Source organism: Pinus tabuliformis, chromosome X (genome assembly GCF_031772625.1).
Source record: "Pinus tabuliformis cultivar Carrire ecotype Pingquan chromosome X, CPIR1, whole genome shotgun sequence".
NCBI lineage: Eukaryota > Viridiplantae > Streptophyta > Pinopsida > Pinales > Pinaceae > Pinus > Pinus tabuliformis.
In genome coordinates this window covers 649,637,924-649,660,406 of record NC_142308.1, presented here as the reverse complement: position 1 = coordinate 649,660,406, position 22,483 = coordinate 649,637,924, and the positions used below count along the sequence as shown (strand labels likewise).

The window sequence follows — 22,483 nt, the reverse complement described above, 5'->3', positions numbered from 1 at the left end:
ATAGACAAATTTCTGGCGGCTTATGAAGTATCCAAATTCCTAGTTGAGTTTTAAGTTTTTAACTGATATATGCTTACTTTGAATGGGGATAGATGAATTTCTGGGATCCTTATTGACCCTGGCTTCATAATCCTTTGTGTTTTGTACTTTTGCTTCAACTGTTACTATTCTGTAGAATTTTATTTGTGCTTTTATGGATGCAGCATTCAGTTTGGAAAAATGTTTCAGAACAACTTATGCTTTGCTTGTGCTGCACATGTGGCTTTGTTTATCCCGTTTGAAGGCAGAGGGCAAGGAAGGAATTGAATTTGGACAGTATCTTTACGAGGTCTACAATCATGATGTGGAAATTAGAGTTGCTGCTGCTGGGGTTGGTATTTGTCAATTTGATTCCTTCTGGTTTTATCTCATGTCTTGAACAGTTGTTTTTAAGGAGGTTCTATCTGCAATCTTGCATTATCTAAATTCTAAGGTGTGTACTGTTTGATGCCTTTTCATCTTTGAAGTAGAAGTGATGGGGTAGTATTTGGACTCAGTGATAGTACATGGAAATGATGTGTGCATGAAATTGCTCCATGTGATCTATCCTGGCTATAGCTGCAGAGCTAACCAACAGTTCATATATGTACATAATATTTCTTATGTCACCATGTTTCCTACCTCGTAGAGGCTTGTCAACCTTGGATACTGTTGCCTCAAAATCTAGCAGGTCTTGTAGAGGGCTGTTCTACAAGGCAAGCACTAGACTAAGTGACAACAATGAGGTGTGGTCCACTGTCACCACAGCCACTACCTCGTGCTGTTTATGGAGTTTCACCAATGGGAGGCTTCTCGGTAAATAGATCACCTATGAGAGATATTCTAGGCTTAAGGGTTCAAGGTGACACAAGAGGCTTCTAAAGGATGACTTTGTTAATCTAGGTTGTCATTGATGTGAATATGGCACTAGCCGAGATGGAAAATATTGTTGAGATTCCTGGTTCCAAATGATGATGTCATAACTCTTGTTTCATAAGAATGTCATCAATTAATATGTCAAGTCATTAATGAAGAAGTCTTAAGTAGTGCCAAGTACCAAGTATTTAGAAGCTCTTGATGACATATGGAGGACTACATTTGATGATGTCATATTCTTGATGAATGACCACAATTGATGATGGCACTTGATGAGGTCTTGATAACATGGTTGGAGATCATTTGATGGTTGGAAGATTATTTTGGAGTTATCCTAATGATGTTGCACTATGACTGCATTCGTATATCATGACATTGTTCATGCGTCATGCTACATGGATGTTGCACTCCTACATAATGACTCTATGATCCTATGATGACATTGATAACAATGAAGAAGCCAAAGAATGAAGAAGCCACGTTGTCCCAAACATTCCTCATGTTGTCCCAAACTTTTTATGCATAAAATTTAAGGACAGTCACAAAGAAAAATTATTTTGGACACCTTGGAGGCATCCTTTGAAAATGGATCCTAGACCATCTTAAAGAGGATTTTTTCCTCTTTCTAATGAGCCTTTATTTGTCCCGAAACTCCCAATAGTTTGTGAGATATTGAATTTTTAAGTTAAGGAAATTATTCCTAGCAGTGAGCCGACCTACACTCAGTCATACAAGTCGGCCTCACTTCAAATAGACATGTCCCTTTAGTTATAAACGAAATCTCTATAAATAGACGTCTAAACACTTCATTTTGATTAGCAATTCAGGCAAGAATTCAGAGATATGAAGTACAAGAGAAGACAAAAGGCCGAGGAGAACAAGGAGACTAATGTTTGGGACGAAAAAAAAGGATAATTCTGTTTGGGCATAAAATCTTGGTCAAAGCTGCCATATTTTCCGTGGTTGAAGCTGCCGTGGTTGAGACTGCCGTAGTTGCCGTGGTCGAAGCTGCCGTGGTCGAAGCTGTAGTAGTTGTCGTGGTTGAAGTTGCCGTGGTCGAAGTTGTCATAGTTGTCATGGTCGAAGTGTTGATTTATTGGGATTGGACAAATAGAGTTTGTTGAAGTCTTCTCTTGAGAACATAATAGGGCAAAGTTGGAGAAATTTGTGAAGTGGCATATTGAAGATTTGTGGAGATCATTGAAGACCATGATGCATTGAAGCCATTATGAGGTGACCTTGAAGAAGTTTTGGTAACATGAAGAGCAGTGGTGACACCTTCATGTGAAGAACAAGGTTGTCATTGATGATGTGACGTGGAGACTAAGAGAAGGCGTAGTTGAAGATTGATAGGGCTTGTTGAAGAAAACATTGGGAGCTGTGAAGTACAACCAAACATACCTTGACAAAGTGAAGCTATAGGGTTGGAGCCCTTGGGGTTGGTGCCTCAAAATTGAGAAGGTTCGTGCCTTGGAAAGTCCAAGTTGGTGCTTGGCAAATACAGGATTGGTGCTCCTAAACTCAAGGTTTGTGCCTTGGATAAGATAGGTTTGGAGCCTTAGAGGATCAGAGTCCTCAAGAAACCAGGTCGGAGCCTGAACCAGATATAGGGTTGGAGCCCTTGAGGTTGGTGCCTCAAAATTGATAGGGTTGGAGCCTTGGAAGTCCAAGTCGGTGCTTGGCAAATATAGGTTGGAGCTTGGGAGATTGAAGATCAGCGTCTTCACCTAGGGTTGGAGCCCTCCATATATTGTACTTGATTTATTGAATAAATTAATAAAAGCATTTATTATTATTGTTCATTTTGTGTTCTAAATATAAGTGATCTAACTGGTAAAAGTAACAATTGAAAAGAAATACTGATTCACCCCCCTCTCAGTGTTTCCAACAAACTCCTCTTAAGTACAAGGCTCAACCAATGAGAATAAGACAATTCACATCTAATAGAGAGGTCTAGTTAGGGCACACTAGACCTAGGGATTGATAAATAACAATCAAGATTTAATGTCCTAAGGTCAATGTTCCAAGAAAAGGTTTCTAAAATGAATATTAGCAAGCCAATGGCATATGAAACCTTCAAAAAGTCCTCAAGTTGAAGCTTAGCCAACCTAGGGTTTTCCTAGGGCTAATTAGCTAGGGCAAGAGAAATCAAGGCCTAAAATGGATAGATTAGCCACCAAGGAGGTTGATTTTGAGGCAACCAAGTCTACTCTTGATGTTGAATCCTTCCACCACTTTAGATCTTCCCTCTAAGCAAATTTGCTCCAAGCCCTAGTTTAGGCTGCTTATCCTTAAGAAAACCAAAAATAGAACATAAAAGAGAGTGAAATTCAATATATGGATGAGATAAGGTTTGATCAATAATTTGACATGGCTAGTGCCTAGTCCTTGGGTTGTTGGAGTCTATGGGTGTGACAGATAAGCCAAATCTTGCAAATGAGTAAGGATGTTTCGACGCCCTAGCACAAAACCCTAACTATTACCTTTGTGAGGGATCAATATTTACTTGGGAGAGCTAATTCAGAAGTTCAACAAGGGGATTTCCATTCACATTTCATTCATAAGTAATGCATACAATGATGATATCTAGATTCTATAAATTAATCCTCAATAATAAATGTTGTAATAGAAAAACCCTAGAATATCATTGCATTCCATACATTAGACATAAGATCAAAATTTCATCAATAACAAGGTTCACTTATAAGACAAAATGCATGAACAATCCCTTCATTGATCCAAGATAACTTATCTAATGCGAAGGCAATGAGCCTCCCCTCTATTTTTATGAGTAGGACCTAATATTAGCCTAATGACACCCCTAAAACAAGTTTGATCACCAAATATGCTTGGGTTACAAGCCAACCCACTAGCTTCAATCATAAATGCCCTAATTATTCCACACGTGAGCTGCTAGCTCACTAGGGTTGATGGCATGCATCAAATAAGCTCCAAATGGCATGCCCATGTGCTATGAGGTGTCCAAGATGATGTAAAAGCATGTAAAAATCAAGATTTGAGGGTTGGCCCTCAAATCCACCTCAATGGCTCCCTGTGGTCCCAAGATCTAGTTGGGGCACCACAAAGTGGTCTCCATGGGTCTCCAACTACTCAAAGTGTCCATCTCTGCTTTAACATTGAGGGCCTTTCAGGTGCAACTAGCCCTCCCTAGTCTTTGAAGGTGAGACCATCCTCATTTGGGCCCTGAATTAGCTACCATCTATCAATTGGTGCTAAGGCCAGCCTAGGGGCATCTTGGGTCTAGGTGCGTCATCCTAAAAAATCATCAAATCTAGTGCAAAGTGGTACAACGTCTTGGGTGCAAGAGGTGCCCTGGTACATGTGTTAGATGATGTTGCTTCTAGGAGGCCTAAGAGTCTCAATGCTTCACCTATTTGTGCCAATATGCTTCTCTAATGGCCTAGGTTCTTGTGGAGAGGGTGCCCAAGACATGGGCTGTTGAACCACTTGAAAATCACGACATAGATTCTAGTGAAAACAACCAGTTATCAGGGACAAAAATAATTATTGCATCTAAGTGAACTAAGCTCGAGTGTCATAGACTATTTAATACTTCATATAAGGATCCCCTTCCAAGATCATGGTTTTGAACTTGCAATGGCGTTTTCTCCCGAGGTAGTGTTAAATTTGGCAGCTAGGAAGAAATTCCCTAGCCCACATTATTATGATAAAAAAAATTATATTTAATTATTATGGGTCGACTGCAATTCAAGGAGGGAAAAATACAATTTCAAATTTCAAATTTCAAAATTTGGATTATGTCGGCCTCAATTTTGGACACTCAATTAAGTATAAATAACCCACAAGCTTAATCTCAAAAGGTAATTCAGAGGATATAGTTTTTGGATTGAGATTTCTTCACTGTGTTTGAGATTTATTTATGTCTCTCTCTCTCCCTCCAACGTATGGAACGCACCCTCTCGCTCTGCACTCTCACACTTACTGTATTGGATTGATCTCTATCTATTGATATCACACTCGTGGTATGGCACCCACTCTATCTATGTCCACGTATTGATCTTCATTTGGCAGTTTGGACAACACTTATGATTATGAGATTACGAATGCATCTTCTGGGTTCCACAAAGGTTATGATTTGAGAAATTGTTTCAAGGGATATGGTCTCAGGTCTCTCGCTCTCGACATAGAAACACTATATTGGATTAGGGCCCTTGCATAAGTATTGGTCTTCACTCTATCTACAAGATGTCTCGCATAAGCTATAGGTCTCTCACATTTGCTACTAGGGTTATACTATACTCGCATCCACTGTATGGTATGACATCACATTGTTGGCATCACATTCTAGGGTATGATCTCTATATGGCATTGCATACACTATATGGCATCATATCTCTATGTATGCCTTCGATTATATATATGTGGCATCTCTGCGCTATGGTTAGTCTCACTTCAACAACTTGGTTGATCTCTGCACGATGTTATGTTCTATTATATGTTGAGCATCATGGCATCGCAAAATTATATGCTTGTCATCACAAGGTATTATATATTTGACATCGCAAAGCATTATTTGTTTTGCATCGTAGAGCAGTATGAGTTTGGTATCATAGAGCAATATTGATATGAGTAGAATGGAGTCACATTAATGTGGCATCATTGTTTTGGTATTGGTACGTTGACTTGGCACTGTGGTATTTATGGCGATCATTCTTTGCATATAAATTTGGCACCTGTGCTTTATAAATATGGCATCAATACTTTGTTCAGTTCCAATGGCATCATTCCGTAATATCTACAAAGTATTCCTCTGATCAGGCAAAATAGTATTGGTAGCGCGCGCACACACACACACATATATATAGGCATGGCCTCGAATGCGGAGCAATAATGGTATCATATATGTATTGGTAAGATTGTATGGTATCATTAAATAGTCATGTTCTGGCAGATCAACATAGGTATCAATGTAATGGGATGGCACAAAAATATCGTAAGAGAAAGCTTGATTCTAAAAGGGAAGCAATATTCTTGTTGTATGATTAATGAATCTCTCTAAGTACTTTGTATCTCAATTGAACTCTTGATAAAATCTAATAGAAGAAGAAGAATTGATTGTGGGTTTTCCCCCTTGTGGAGTTTTGCCCTTGTCTTCGACTAAATTCCAGTGTCTCTTTGTGTGCATGCTTTTCTTCTGATGGTCCTTTTATTGTTCCGCTGCATCACTGCTGATGTTCTTTCTACATAATTGTATATGATGTAATAATGTGATAATGTTGTGGGGTGAATTCGATGTGTAAAATTTAAATAATGTAATGCAATTGTCAAAGCAAAGAACAATATAGGCCTAAGAGAAAATTAACATGGTATCAGAGCTGGGCTTGAAGAAGATTAATGGATATCGCCCCTATAAAGACACTGTTGATGAAAGCTTCGAAGATGGTGGAGACCTAAAAGAATGCTAGGGTTTGAAGGAAGCCCTATGCAACCTTGTTCTAGCAAGAGGACTTAGGCTTTGGTAAATATCATGAGGCTAGGGTTTGGAAGAAACCCTTGAAGTATGCTTGGAAGAAGAGTCTGTATATGATAAAGCTCTGATGTTGGTTGATGAAGTTGGAAAGTGCTGGGTCCAAGCTCACTCATGCGAAAAGAAGATTTTTGTCTATAGCCGTAGGCTTGAAACTTTAATCTGGATTTGATCTACCTATTGGGCTCATCTCTTGATTGTTTGGTTGGCTTTGCTGGATAGTCTCCTGAAGATTCAGTGTAACCCTAGATGGGCTAGTCTCGTTTAGGCTTGATAAAGTCGACTGATGATGCCAAGTTAAGGCATCCCCTCTTTTGTTGATATATGATTGATGACTTGTGGCACTTCATGATAGGTATTCTGGTGATGCATTTCTTTTGCAGGCAACATTGACTCTTGGATACTGAATCAAGAGGGAGCTGATCACTTTCTTCAAATCTCGTTAAAGATAAGCACCTTCTAGACTTATGATGTTTCTATATGACACTGCTTTTGTTTAGATTTACTGTTTTGATCATTGCTTATTTCTTCTTGCATATTTGAGTATTTTAATACTTCTAACTTCCTAATGAAGTAGTGATAAGCAGATACTTCTTGAGGATCAGATGGATACTAAATGGTACAGAAATCAAGAGCTAGTGTAGGAAGGAAGCTAGTCCAGGAGAGAGGAAGCTAGAGTAGGAAAAGGAACTTGATATTGCAAGATGATAATTTATGTGTTATAAAGGTTTCCGAATGTTATAAGGTATGTATAATTGTTATATTTCGATTTAGCAGTAATATCGAGATGACTAGTTAAGCCTAGAATTGATTTATATTCTTCAGTGATGCATGCCAGTCACATACATATGTGAGTGAGTTTAATTTCTAGTACATGTGATATACTAGTGCACTTATTAGTAACAATTAATATGACTTTGATATGCACTATCTTGGTACTGCTAATAGTGTTTGTAATGAGCACGATAACCCTTATGTTAAGAGTATAGTAATAAGATTGATACTCAAGATCTTTTGACTATCTTCTTGTTGATAAGGTTTTGATAAGTTGTAACCGTTGTGATGACTTAACAACTTTGACAATGTGAAAATATGGATGCCTTGACTTAATGGTGTTTAACTGCAATGGAAATGATTGTATAATGTACTAGAGATTTGATATTGTGTACATTTGTCAGCTACCCTAATTATATGACACTAACCCTTGATGAATAGTTAATGACATATTCATTGAAGAAGCTGATGATGACTTGTCATGATAGTAATATTTTTTTTCCGAGGAAAATAGAGTTCGTAATTTCTATTAAAAAAGAGATAATAGAGATTACATGCTGTTGATGCCAAGGCATATGCAGTAGTGTGGCATAAAACCACTTACAATAACCAATACTTCAGGGAAGTATGCAGATAAAGCCCTCGGACAGGGCATCCAGAAACAGGGTATGTAAACCCCAACAGGAGTGTACGCCTACCCAACAAGCTAATAACTAATAATAACAGTAAATAAACGTTGACTCAAAAACCCTCAAAACAGGGCAGCAAGAAGAATGGATCTGTAAACCTCAACAGGAGGATACCACAACCCATCTCATTCTAAAAACAGAAAAATAACAAAGGCTCCTGTAGATAGAGCAGAAAATTCGAATGACCGCCAAGACAAAGAGGAGAGGCACGAAATGGAAAAAGGGCAGCCAGATAGCCACACCCCCCATCCCCTCAACTCTCCTGCTGTGAGGAAGCCAGAGGAAGATACCGCCCATGTCCAAAGAAGCCATAAGACATGGCCGTCCAGTACAAGCCATTGAAGAGACGGCACGAATCGGTGTAGAGACAGATCCACACCACAATCCCTCAACGCTTCCAATAACTGTCCAGGTAGCCAGCGAAAAACCAAAAATAGAGCCCCATAGCTCAGCAAGTGAACCCATCAGGGCCTATCAGGAGCTATGGAGATTCGGATCCGGGGGCAGAGGCGGCTGGGGCAGCCACCTCGCCCCCATAAGGCCAGACAAGCCCCCGCTCCCACTCCAAGGATCAACACTGGTTAGGAGGAACCCTCAATATAGAGGTTCCGAAGAGAGCCGAAAACCCCGAAGACCAGAAAAGGATGAAAGCTGCTCCGCCGCCACCCAAAAACGGAGCACTAAAAACCGGAACTCTGTTTTAAAATATGCAAATACAGAATCTCAGAGGATGAGCCGAAAGCCGCCGAGATTGGTCTCACTCCGCCGCCGCCCAAATGCAGAGCGCTAGGCAAAACCGTAACCAGAGATGCGCTGTCCGCAGGAAAGAGGGTAGCGGTGACCGAGATTGAAACCTCGTCACAAGATACAGGATCCGCAGAAGCTTCGATACCCCACCAGGTGCAGCGAGCCTGTCGGAGAACCAAGCAAAGTCGGTAGGGGGGCGGCCTGAAACCCAAGGAAACCCCGCCGCCGCAGGCGCTTACAGCAACCAGAGCCGAAAATCATGATAGTAATATATATGAGAACTTGATATAATTTGACTTTGTGATCTGACAATTTTGTATGATCTAACATGAAGAAAACTATGATCTTGATGATGATTGAATAAGGTTCCTATTCAGATGGAGTAGATTGAAGGCAACAGTTTGATATTGAGAGCGATATGGTCCTCATACAAGTACCATTCTTGATAACTAAGATGAAGCAACGCTTGATGATATGGTTCAAAATGTGCAGGTGGAAGAAAGTCCCATATGGATTTGAGCAAGCCCTCTGGTCTTTAGCATATTTGGATTGATGATCTTCTGATGTAGATTCATACTCCTCTTCAAGTTGTAGGTATGTCTTTGATATTTGGTTATATGTGCTGACAACTTATTTATGGCAGGATTAGACCACTTCAGTATTCAGTGCTAGAGGGAGCAAAGAGATGATGAGGGCTTCCGTGTAAAGGGAAGTATGCTTGGCATGATGGACTACACTGAAGCAGTCGAAAGAGCCTCCCCTTCAAATACAATTTTGATGGATTTCCATGATGAGCTGAATTCTTGATTTGCATTATGCACTCTAAGTTAGATAGAGTTTGAGACAAAGACATCTCCATGGATTAAGACAATGTTGCTATATGAAGGCAAGCTTAGGCTTGTGATTGCCACCTGTGAAAATTCCTAATCCTCAAGGAACCCCTACTGTAGCAAATCTGAATCTACTTCACCTACTTGATTTTAATTACATTCATCAAGTTATTCTTCTGAATACTGAAGCAAATTACTTTTGCAACCTACACTACTTAAATTTGATTTGCATGAAACAAGGAAACTAAGCAAAGAACAAGATACATAGGACACAATTATTTTTGGACAAAATAGTCCCTGGAAAAACCCAATGCGGGAAAACCGGTGCAACAACTCTGAGGGTTTATTATTATGCAGGAGAAAATTCTGAATACAAATCTAGGATGCTTCAACTAGCAATCCTTTACAAAGAAAATACTGGACAAAACACTGGTGAAATAATCTCACCCTGTCACTGGAGAATCAATGAATGATCCTCAGCTCTGGAAGGCTCTGTGTCATCTTCTGATGGCCTCTATGTCAAGCTGCGTCACCCCTCCTGGGTATTACGTTACCTCTCTGCTCTGGATCTCCTGTTGGTTGAGAATTTGACTTTCTTGCCTCCAGTCTTACACCTTGGTTTCCGGCACTTGAACTTCAAATTCCCTCTGCAGAAACTCGACTTCCCCTCACTGATTGCACTGCCTCTGCGTCAACACTACGTAGACTAGCGTCAGCCCTCCTCTGGACATCTTCTGTCCTTTCTCTACCTTAAATTCTCCGGAAAGTCCTCCCGGAATCTCACTGCCCCTCCGTTGCAAGATCTCCCCAATTGATTTTCCTCCTGAGAACTTCTCACCTTAGAAAATCGATTTCCTCAATCTCTGTGTTTCTAAATGAACCCAGGCCTCCTTCTTATACTTTTCTTGTTGAGATTTCAACGACTGAGATTAAGTCTCTATTCAACGGCTAGGATTAAAACGTGACTTGATCTGCCTTCTAGATCATTCTCACCCATATTTTGATTAATACCCATTAATATTTTAATTTTCCTAAGTTTAGACTTAGGAACCCCATTAAAAATATTAATTATTTTAATAAAATACAATCTGGGTAGAATTTCACCAAACGGTTTCTGGGTTCTTTAGAACTCATGTGCCTTAGCCTCTCCACCAATTTTCATGGCTAGAGCACATCCGATGCTACCAAAAACTAACACCGCCTCCCTGTGTGAGAGGGAGAAGGAATGAATCATGTATTCTTTTCTTTATGACATATATTTGCTCTAGCATAATATTTGATTGGATGTCCTATATAACAAAAAAAATAGAAAATTGCTGCTTTTGGTACTGCATAAAGTAGTGTGATTGAACTCTTCATTGAGTTTTTTGAGCTGATGCTGGATATGAGCACTTTGTATGCATTGATGACTGACTGCAAGTTCTTTGAGAGCTATTTATATGCTGGGCATGACTGTGACTTATTGTGAGATTCAACATGCAGAAAATCACGTGTTTCATGACAGATCGGATATGCAGGATATGATACAAAAAAATAAAGGCATGAGACTCCATCACCTTCTTGATTGATGAGCAGGAAGACATTTGGATTCTTGAGTCGCAGCGTGTATGATTGCGGTTGACCTGATGATCTCTCAGTATCATGCACTATGGCTAGGACTAATAGCCGTAAGCCTAGTGAAGGCACTGATGAGAGGAAGGGGTCCTCACTGATCGAGAGCACTAAGCATATCTCTTCCCCCCTATTGAGCTCCCAGGGTGAGGAATGGAGCATTGAGCGCTCTTGGGGTTGAGGGTTCTCTAGAAAATAGGTGTGTGTGGTCCCTACTCTTGTAGTAGGTCGGATATCTCCCCTATTGTCACCCATAGGGTGTAGTGATCCTTGTCCTTTATGACAAGTCAGGTATTTCCTCCTATCTTTGTCTGGCAGTGTATATCCCAATTGGCATGTTAAACACACATGGAGAACAATAGAATATGAAGGATAAAACATGAGAGTACAATTTTTATTAACAAATGATATACATTTATAGTACATTATGTGACCGTTGGGTTCCACATCCCAAGGTCTCTTGGACTACATTGTCTATTCAGCTTCCACACTAACCCATTGAGGATTAGGTGTCCAACATTCCCCCCCTTAATCTGAAGGGTTATGTATGAGTCCAAGAAGAGAGTTGTAATACAAAATGTGCAAAAATGCATGGCAGCACTAGGCTGAATGTGCTCTCTGAAATGTTGATATAAAGGGCGGTGGTTTAAGGATGACCACCAACACTGGAACGCTTAGTGCGGTTCCCGGAACTCTTCCAAAACTGGCAAGAAGCTGAAGTCTTCTGCTAGAGGAAGTGCTCCTATTGTTTTGAAGAGGGAAACCTTCAACCAATAAAGGGAGGTCTCACCTCGCATAAAAGGGAGAACTTCAACTTGAAAAGGGAAGTCTCAACCTGTGATGGTTTAAGGATGACCAACAACTCTGGAGTGCTTAATGCAATTCTTGGAACTCTTCCAAATCTGGCAAGAAGCTGGTGTCTTCTGCTAGAGGAAGTGTTCTCAATTTTGTTCCTAGAATTCTTTCGAAACTGGCAAGAAGCTGAAGTCTTTTGCTAGAGGAAGTGTCCCAGATTGCCAACTGAAGGCATGCTCACGGGCATCTTTGTCTCTGGCTACAACTCTGAAACTGGTGTGGCAGGTTGTGGCTCAGGCTCGCTTGATGTGGCTTTGAAGCTTGTAGATGACCATCATTTCACCCCCTGTCAGATACAAGGTGAGAAGATGGAGAAAACTCAACTGCAAGACTGTTCAATACTCTAGAACAAGTTCTGACATGTGTTTGGAATATATTCTTGGCTGTTGATGCCCATTGCGAAGAAGCTATCCATCCAATATGAATCTTTGTTCTTGCAGGACGTTTGTTTCTGAAGCATCTGTGTGAAGAATGGGTGGTTTTATGACAATGCTTACATGGATGAAGATCAAAACAGTGATCTTTCAAATGGCCAACTCGATCACAGTGTTGGCATTTCACAATCTGTTGTTGTTTTTGCTGTGGAAGAGGAGTAGAATCTGGAATAGCTGGAGGTGAACTGTCATGAGGAGCAGGTGAACTGTCATGAATGAATCCAGCACTCTGAAACTGAATGGGCTTGGCATAGTCTAGAATATGAAAGGACAAGTCCTTGTCATATCTAAGACCAGTTCTGTGCTTGTTGTGGACAAGCTGTTCCCAAGGTCTGATGATGGGCTTGGGAAGTGCAGACTGAGTTTCTGCATCTGCATGTACAATTGCTGCTTTATTGGGCATTGGATCTGAATGAACTTCAACAATATTGTCTTGCTGTTTATGGGAATCTATTTCATTGTTCTGAACAGAAACAGGTTCAGAATGATGACTCCTCTGTTTTAATTCTTCTTGCTGTAGCTTTGTCTCAAGCTGCAACAACTCAATATTCTCCTGTGCATTTTGTAGACATATTTTAATATTGAATAGAGAGGTTTTGTTGATCTTAACCATCTCATCAACAGTGGAATGTATCAGAGTATTTAACAACTCTAATGCATTATCAAGTCTGGTCATTTTCTTCATTATCTTATATGTTAAAGAAACTGATCACAACTATCGACCAGTGAAGAAGAAGCAACAATCACTCACAATTCAATGTTACTGCAATATCCTTTATAAATGTCAGCAAATGATCAATGTGCAACATAAAAGATTACAATCAGACCACCAAACTCTTTATGCAATATTGGAATCAAGGAACCAATGCACTATAATGAGTTTTAAATACAGTGCTACACTGGAGCAGCAAAAACTGCAAACTTGCTTGGATCCTTCAAATACTCGTTCACTTTTCAACGTATATCAACACTTCAGTATCAGCTAGTGAGAAGAATATACAGCCACACAAACAGCCTCTCTCACCCCACCAAATGGGCAGAATAATTTATCTTCAAAGCTATCTCAATCCAAATTCACAAGAAATATCAAAGATATATGTGAACAAATTATTTTCATCTTCATGGCATCATTGGTTTCAAATCCTCAACTAGCAATGGCCCCTGGATTTGTTCCCTTCGCAAATGCAACACAAGGAATACAATTTAGATGCAGATCACCTATGGATATAATGAGTATTTCAGCCTCCAATTTGACTCCTTAATAAATTTGGCATAGGCAATATTTGGAACACATACTCGCCCTTGACACCTTGAGATTTCAGAGCACAATTAAGTCTGAAAACACAACTCAATCCTCAGGTAATGTAACAGATAATGCATCCCTTATTGTCTGATCATAGACCCTGTGATATGTAATTCAAACTTCAGATCTGGAAAATTAAATGAAGAACTGTTTTTAGCCATAACATACTTGTTCCTTCAGAAATTACAAAATATAGCAGAGCTTTAACATTTGATGAGGGAAACCTGGTGTAATTTCTCCACAAAGATCTCAGCCTTTGACAGTCAGATGGAGCCAAGAATAAACAGTTTTCTGTTTGCTATGTTCAGCCCTTTTTCGTTGGTGTAAACACTATACACCAAGTGAATTACACTCCTAAATTATCTCTCAACATAAAATCTTTGGTATTTTACGACCCTCTCAAAGCATAAAATAATTTTAAAGTGCACAACAATGCAATGTAATCCATGATTCAACTCATAGAGACTAATTCCTTATGAATAATATGCACAAGAATAATATAAATCACTGCTTCAAGGCTTACACGCAGCTCACATGTGTGCCTATTGGACAATGCTTCCGGTGTACTGCTTCATGAGTGCACATAACTTTAAATCACACGAGTCTTGACATTAGAACAAAGGGCAAAACTCAAGATGAATCTAGCAAATCTTTTTAAAAAGGTCTTTACATGATCAAAACACTAATTCCTCGGGCCTGTCAAGTATTAACAAGAAAATATTGTTCTGCTTAGTAAGCTGCATGTTTCAAGCCGATTTACCAAAAATCAAAATACTTGTAACTGAACCACTACTAAACCACAACTCGGTATAAATGAAAAAGTCCTTTCCACTTGCACATTATCATCTACATTAGCTTCTTTGATTCTTCAAATCCTGGTAGCTTCAACCACAAAATACAGTTATGTATTGATGCATCAATGGCAGCACATTTCAAGTCCATAGTGTACACTGCCATTTATCTACGTACATGGGAACGCTGCATATCATATGCTCCCCACGGAGCAGCTCCAGCCCCATAGGAGACTACCAAAAAACGTTTCTTGGAATATGTTCATTCAAATGCCGAATTCTCCTCAGTTCTTCAGGATATTAGGCCCGACACATTTCTTTTCGATTGTCCCTCTCAGCAAAATGAGTGATTTGGAAGTTCAGCGCCCTTAGGAGACTACCACACTGTGCTATGTCGAGGAAATAGGAAAAGGGGATCACTGTAATTCCACCAACATGCAATATACAGGCAAAAGAATCAACACAAATCCGTGAGGACCAACTACAAGAGAAGGAATGGTTTCTCTGTCGAGTGGTTTCAAGGCCAATCCATAATCACAACGCCAATACAACTCTAACACATCACATAAAATCCAACAAATCTTGCAACCAATGGTCGTCCAACACAACAAATACAAAATAAGGAAAACCTGTAAGAATCAAGACAATTTGATCGAAGGCAAAGTTTCAACACAAGTATGGAGCCTGTGTGAGGGAAGGGCCGATAGGAACGAAACATCGACGGGCTGTCACGTCGCCATGTCAGGGTGCGTAAACCAAAACTTACGTTCTGGTACCAAAATCCTCCACCGCTTGGGACCTCTTCCGTCCTTGAATCAATAGACAGCCTTCAATCACACAACGTTGAAGGGTATACAACGTTCAACGTTTCAATGTCAGGCAGCGCTCAAACATTTCAATGTCAGGCCGCGCTCAAACGTTTCAATGTCGGGCCAGCGCTCAAACGTTTCAATGTCAGGCCAGCGTTCAATGTCAGGCCAGTGCTCAACTATTTACAGTATGACAGCGCAAACGTTTCAAACCAGGTTAGGATGACAACGCAACAGAAGAGCAGGGCACAGGCTTTATAAATGGTATATGGCAAACATACAAACATTCATGGACAGACACCTTCTAGTTGACAGAGAGCCAGGTAAAAGGAATATGGCAGACAGAGGTTAGGTAACGCATAACTGACATATATATAGAGACCACAAAACAAGTGGCTCAAATTGGAGCAGGACCAACAACCACCCGCTTTGATACCATGTTAAACACACATGGACAGCAATAGAATATGAAGGATAAAACATGAGAGTATAATTTTTATTAACAAATGATATACATTTTTAGTACATTATGTCACCGTTGGGTTCCACATCCCAAGGTCTCTTGGACTACTTTGTCTATTCAACTTCCACACTAACCCATTGAGGATTAGGTGTCCAACATGGCATCATACCCACGAGCGGGACTTGTTGGGATTGTCCCTCCCCATCTGGCCAATGGGTTGAGGAGGTTTGGGGTGTGTGATCCTTACCTTTGGGAAGTCGAGTATCTCACTCAAGCTCGGATTATGATGTAGGTGTTCTACCACATAACTCTCGAGGGTCATTGTTGGGAAGATTGATAGGCAATATGATGGATGTGATCCTTACCTCTCATAGCAAGTGGTATCGTACCCATTGATTGGACAATGGGATGGTTGTGATACTTACTCGGTGTTGTTGCTCAAATTGTACATAGGAATGCGACAATGCTTAGGGCAGGCGCTGCCACTTTGATTCCTGCCTTCTCCGTTCAAGCTGTCTCCTAAATGAAGGCTAGGGGGGGTAGTCCCTATGGATGAGATGATGTGAAACTTGTTGGGAGCCAACATGTCAAAGAGACACAGTTGAATGGCCTAACAACTTGGTTTGAAATTAGGTGGCAAGTATGATTATTAAACACACCTTGGTTAGATTTCTTAAGATATGAGTGAGAGACCAATGCCTTTAAATCAATTACTTGCACAATATCGATTAGTATTCCAAATTACTAGATGAACAGTTGCTGGGGATGCAACTCTATCCTAAATGAAGTGCAGGACCTAGATCTAACGTGTGATGTAGGATCTTGGTTAATTTTAAATTAGATGCCTTATCTAGATGACAAAATTCCAAAAAATGTGATGACCAAATGCCAAAAAATGTGCGGATTGATGATTCAAAGGGATAATGATGAAATGAAAAGATGTTATGTAAACCAAGGACCACAAGGTTAGTCCCTGACAATGGCGCCAAAAAATGCTGTGACGATGTCGGGTCAAAGATAAAAAATGTAAATGTTATTTGAAAACTAAAACCAAAAATAGTCTTGGAGAAATGTGGAAGCATCTAGAACAAGAAACTTGTCCTCGACAATGACGCCAAAAAATGTGCCGCTTGACGGGTTAAAGAAGATGACGATGAAAAGAGAAAATGTCGAAGTGCTGAGAACAAGAAACTTATCCCAGGGAACAGTGCCAAAAAATCTTATTCCTCAACTTCTACACTAGATTGCGCCAACGCTCAGGACTAGCGCTGTCACTCTGATCCCTGTCCTCTCCGTTTAAGCTGTCTGCTTCACTTGTTGGTTCCGAACAAGTAGTTCATCTCTTCATCCACAGGGACTACCCCCCTTAGTTTGCAATTAGGAGACAGCTTAAACTGAGAGGGCAGGGATCAGAGTGACAACCCCTCTCCTGGGCGTTGTCGCAATCTAGTGTACAAGTTGAGCGACAACACTATCCTTTCTAAAGATATGTCATTCAAAAGTGATATTCGAAGGCGCGATTATGAGAACAAAGGTATAACAAACATTACAATTATTAACCATAGGTTTGTTGTCAAGAGGTTTCATACTCATCCCATTCCACAAAAATATGAGAACATGCCACTATAAAGTTGTAAACCAATGCCCATAGTGCTCAAAGTGAAAGAAAGATACCAACATTTTAGGGACCAGTATTACATGAATAGGGCAATTGTTGAGAGCTTCAATATCTCACCATTCTAAAGCATCAAAGTACACGTATGCCTTGATTTAGGTTTGGGTTAAGATCCTTAGAACCACCATGGAGAACAAAGAATAACCTAAAGCTTGTGACAAAGATTCCGAGAAACTCTTTACAGGCCACAAATCTTCGATCACTGCCACTTCTACCTATAGTTGTCCTTTAGTATTTTTGATCTGATTTTTTATATATAACTGCCCATATCATAACTTTGCCAAGATTTTGTTGTCAACATAGACTAGGCCATTTGAAGCCATGATGTATTTCGACACTATATCTCTTTATCTGCTGATTTGAAAACAAGAAGTAAGAGAACCGTTAAAGAAATCCAACACAAATTCCTTGAAGCCATATAAAAGAGTTATCATGGGACACAATGTACACAACCACTGTAATGTTGTATCCAAAACTTTGTTGTTTACTGGAACCCTTGTCTCGTTTTTCTGTGCACAATGGCAATGGCGAAGGGCAAACGTGAGAATGCACGTAAATTGGGAGAGCATAGATATGCCATCGTGTTCATGCATGCTAATCCCTCAACCGTGTTATATAGAGTTAAACGATGTTGCAAATAATCAAAACAACCTGCCAAAATATTTGTGGAATGAAAAACCTTTTGCCAAAACTCGAACAATACACACAAGGTTTAACATTTAGTGCTAGATCACTGGGTCAACATGAGCTAAATAGATACGATCTTTGTTGCCGAATTCCATAGTTTGAGTGCCCATTTTTCCATTTCAATATAGGGGGATACAGGTTGTCATAGGGGCACCTTCATTTCTCAATAGGTTATTCCCATTCATTGCAAAGAATCCTTCTGAGGTTTGATCCAAAAATGGATCCACATCACTGAACCAATAATCTGATCTTAAAGGAGAACTATATTATTACATTAGTTTGAAACAATAAAATCAGATCCTTTGATCTTCCAACGAATTCCTTGGCTGCATATATGATGACTGCTGGCCTTTCCACAAACCTGAGGGTACTCAGCCCTCCTATTCACAATTCTGAGGTCCTCGTCCCTCTGTGATTGCCTGCGGCCCTGTCCTTCCTTGGTTGCAGGTCACTTCCTGTGGCTGCGCCCACCCTTTTATCCCCTCGGCCTGACCTGTTTTAGTTTTGTCCAAGCCCGCGAGTGATCTCTCCCTATCTGCAGCCTAAACAAGGCACAATCCAACCCTCCTCTAGGCCTTGGACTTCTCCAACAAAATACATAGACCACCCTTACAAAAATTCAGCCTTACAACTGACTCTTAGACAACTTTAGTTGAGAAATCCATTAGGGCAACACTAGGGCAACTTATTATTGATTTCTCTTACTTGACATTGTTCTTGTGATATTATATTTTTCTTTTGTTGATTATGTTATTGTTCTTATCATCAAATAAATGCAAAAAACATAAAGATCACGACCACAAACACAAGATGTAGGCACCCAACCAGGGAAAAAACCCCAATAAGGGGGAAACCCCAGTCAAACTCTTCCACTAGTAGATTCAAATCAAATGAGACCAATGTTGCACGAAGCGGGAGCGAAGCGGAAGCGCGAAGCGCGGAAGCGTCATTTTCCAAAAATCTAGGGAGCGAAGCGTCCGCGGAAGCGTCTGCTATATATATATATATTTTTATATATTTTTTTGCATTTATACTCAAAACAAACATCCCAAATACCAAATTAATTGTAGAAGACATGAAAACATGCATATTTTTGCATAAATCAAGATAGATATGGCATCCATGATTCCATTGTAGTTACTAGTATGTACAACAATCATCTATATTCTAGCTATTACAAACATACATCAAATTTTTAAGCATATTATAAAACATAAAACATTTAAGCATATTATAAAACATAAAACATAGAGCATATTATGATTTATCTAGCAAGTGAGCAACTGTCAACATTTGTCATGTCCAAAATTCAAATAATAATGTTTACAAAATATGTCACTTGGTCACCGCCAAGCCAAAAAGGTTCAAAATTCAAATTCACAAGTCTACAAGTCTAATGAGTAATCTATAGACTATGACAAAAAGAAGTAGATTGTGAATATATCTACTAATCTCTCCTCCTTCCACCACGAATAGAACGTGATGGCGTGCCTCCACGTGGTGGCAATGAAGAAGATGGTCCCTGTGTAAGTCGTGGCACTGGAACTGATGAAGAAGAACCCCCTGCTGTTGGTGTTGAACCATGGAACCTAGGACCAGATGGGGGTGGGGGTGGTGGCATATCAACACGGTCATCATCATCCTAGAATCGCTCAAAAAATTCATGCAAAAAAAAAAAAACACTAGTTAACAAAAAAATTAAAAACATGAATTAGAGAAATGCTTTATAAGGGAAAATTGGAAAATTCATACCACAATGGACATACCAGGAGAGCATCCTCTAATTGCTCTAGTTGCAACACTCCATCCTCCAAATTGGGCTCCTCTGGATGCTTGTCCCAAGTCAACAAGTCTTTATTAGACTTTGCATCTTCACAGTAATGGGACAACAATCGCAAGTTGTAATGAACATAAACCAAGCTCTCTGCCCGGTCTAAACTCAACCTGTTCCTTTTAACACTGTGGATGAAAGAATAAGAGCTCCAACACCTCTCTGCAGAAGAAGTGTTTACCACCTGCGATAGCACCCGCAATGCCAAACTCTGTAGAAGTGGAGTAGGCCCTCCATGCATGTTCCACCACTCAAGAGCAGAAAAATGCTCTCGATCTTCAATTGAATGCATGCTCCCAAATGGACCAGTGTTGAGCGTATAGTTGCTCACCTGTCTCCGTACCAATGCAGCCTCCTCATTATCAGGGATTAATCTACTCAATGCAGCCATATATTTTTCGTGAACCTCTTTATCTTGGTGTGGTTTTTTCCTGCTTCCCCCCCCAGGTGCTGGTTTTGAAAGCCATGATGGATGATAGTACCTAGGTGTCAAAACATATGCTAATGCATGCAATGGAACATTTAGCATATCCCATCGCTTTTCCACCTCTTCACGAATATAATTGTACAAGGTGGTATCTCTAGGCTCAACAATGTCTTTAATCTGCCCCAACATGCTATCCATTTGCTCATACACCTCCCCAATTACTGGTCGATCTGAATCTGCAAACTTGATCATGTAATAAATTGGTTTGGTGAATTGCAAAACATATTTAACCTGTGACCAAAAGTAAGTGTCAAGAACAGTGTCCTTGACTACATTAGCAGTAGCACCATCTGTACACTGGTTAATTTCATCCCATGTTTCAGCACACACCAGATTAGTTAAAGCTTGTCTCACCTTCACTAGCCGCCTAAAGGTGAGGTAATAACTAGCAAATCTTGTCTTTGCAATTTTAAGCAATTGCAACTTGGAGTAAGTGCCATAGAAGTAGTTTACCCTTGTATGCCCTGTGATGAATTTAATGAGCTGCTTCCCTTTCCTGTAAACCTCAGCAATCCACCCACATTCTTTGTGTTTCACAATATCATGCATCAAAAGGTTCAATGTGTGAACCAGGCACCCAGACCAAAAGATGTGTGGATGAGTACGCTCAATAATTTTTCCTGCTGCCTTACAATTTGCTGCATTATCTGTGATCACTTGAACCACATTATTCGGACCAACATCTTTGATTGATTTCAATAGGAGATCTGCAATGTTTTGTGCAGTTGCACTGATGGAGGAGGAGTCATGACATGCAATAAATACTGCACCCTTAGAAGAAACACCAAGAACATTTATCAAATGTTGGTTTCTAATATTTGTCCACCCATCTAATACAATGGATACCCCATAATCCACCCACTCATGTGTAAAACGTGTCAAAGCTCTTTGAACCTTAGCTTTTTCTCTTTCTAATAACACTGTTCTAGCTTTCTCATAGTTGGGGGCCTTGTATCCTTTTGGGGCTTCATTGATGGCCTTTACCATGTCATGCCAATAGGGAGAGCGAAGCACATTGAATGGTACACCGCAAGCACAAAGAAAACGGACTACCTTTCCATCCACATCATCCCTCCCAGTAACATTAAGGAAATCCCCTATTGTTTTTCTACCTCCAGAGGTTGCAGAAGTACCATAAGGAGATGGGCAACTACCAAATTTAGAGGTTGCACTTGATTCTGAATGAGTTTTTTGTTTCTTGTTTTTTTGTTGTGCAGCCATCTCTATTTTGATGTATTTTTGTCTTTGTTCACTTTAAATTTTTGGGCAAATGGCTACCCCCACAGAACCCTTTTTTTCATCACTCTCTAGCACCCCACAAAGATGCCTCCTCAGACGGGTATATGAACCCGTATATGGTTTTCCTCCATGACAATCATGAGGGCACATCCATTTGTAAGATCCACCACCCTTTCCCCCTTCAAGTTTGGTCACATAGTTCCACAATGGATTTGATGTACCTTTCCCATCTTGTGCTTCAGTGTCCTCTTCAAGTTCATCCCCTTCCTCTTCAAACCCTTCCTCCTCATCATACATTGGGTCACTACTATTAGGACCAAGTTCATCCCCTTCCTCTTCCCCTCTATTCCTCACCCTTGCCATCATTAAAACCAAGAGTGGAATGATACATAGAAGCCAAAAGAACACCATCTTGGAATATGGATATAGGTGGTGGACAACCTGTAAATAAAGGAGCAAGTAGAAACAATGGGAAAGAGTAGGAGAGGGAGGAGAAAAATACAATTTTTTTTTCAAAAAAACAAGGGAGTTTGGGGTTTGAACTTACCTCTTTAGCTCTTGTAGATGAAGTCCTCCAAGCTCTTGCTCCAAGCTCCTCCTCCTTCTCCTAGCTCCTCCTTCTTCACTCCTCCAAGCTCTCCTCTCTTCTCCTCTCTTCTCCTCTCCTTTCCTCTCTTCTCTTCTCCTCTCCTCTCTTCTCTTCTCCAACTCTCATAAACTCAAAGTGAGAAAATGAGAAGAGAATGGGGGCTTTATTCTTTTCTAAACTCACCCTAAAGTGACCCTAACCCACCCCTAACCCACCCCCTCATGCTTAGTTAAGTTAGATTTTAAATGAAATTAAAAAAAAAATTT

At 40.1% G+C, this 22,483-nt stretch overlaps 1 protein-coding gene across 4 annotated transcripts in view; it reads left to right on the top strand.

Moving 5' to 3' along the window:
• The window catches only part of LOC149141667 (ubiquinol-cytochrome C chaperone family protein), a 242,663-nt gene that overhangs the window by 128,451 nt on the left and 91,729 nt on the right, over positions 1–22,483 (top strand). For all 4 annotated transcript variants that reach the window (XM_089448706.1, XM_089448705.1, XM_089448707.1 and 1 more), the window contains one exon: positions 204–370. In XM_089448706.1, the coding sequence (XP_089304832.1) occupies positions 204–370 (167 nt within the window). The remainder of the gene's footprint in view (positions 1–203; positions 371–22,483) is intronic.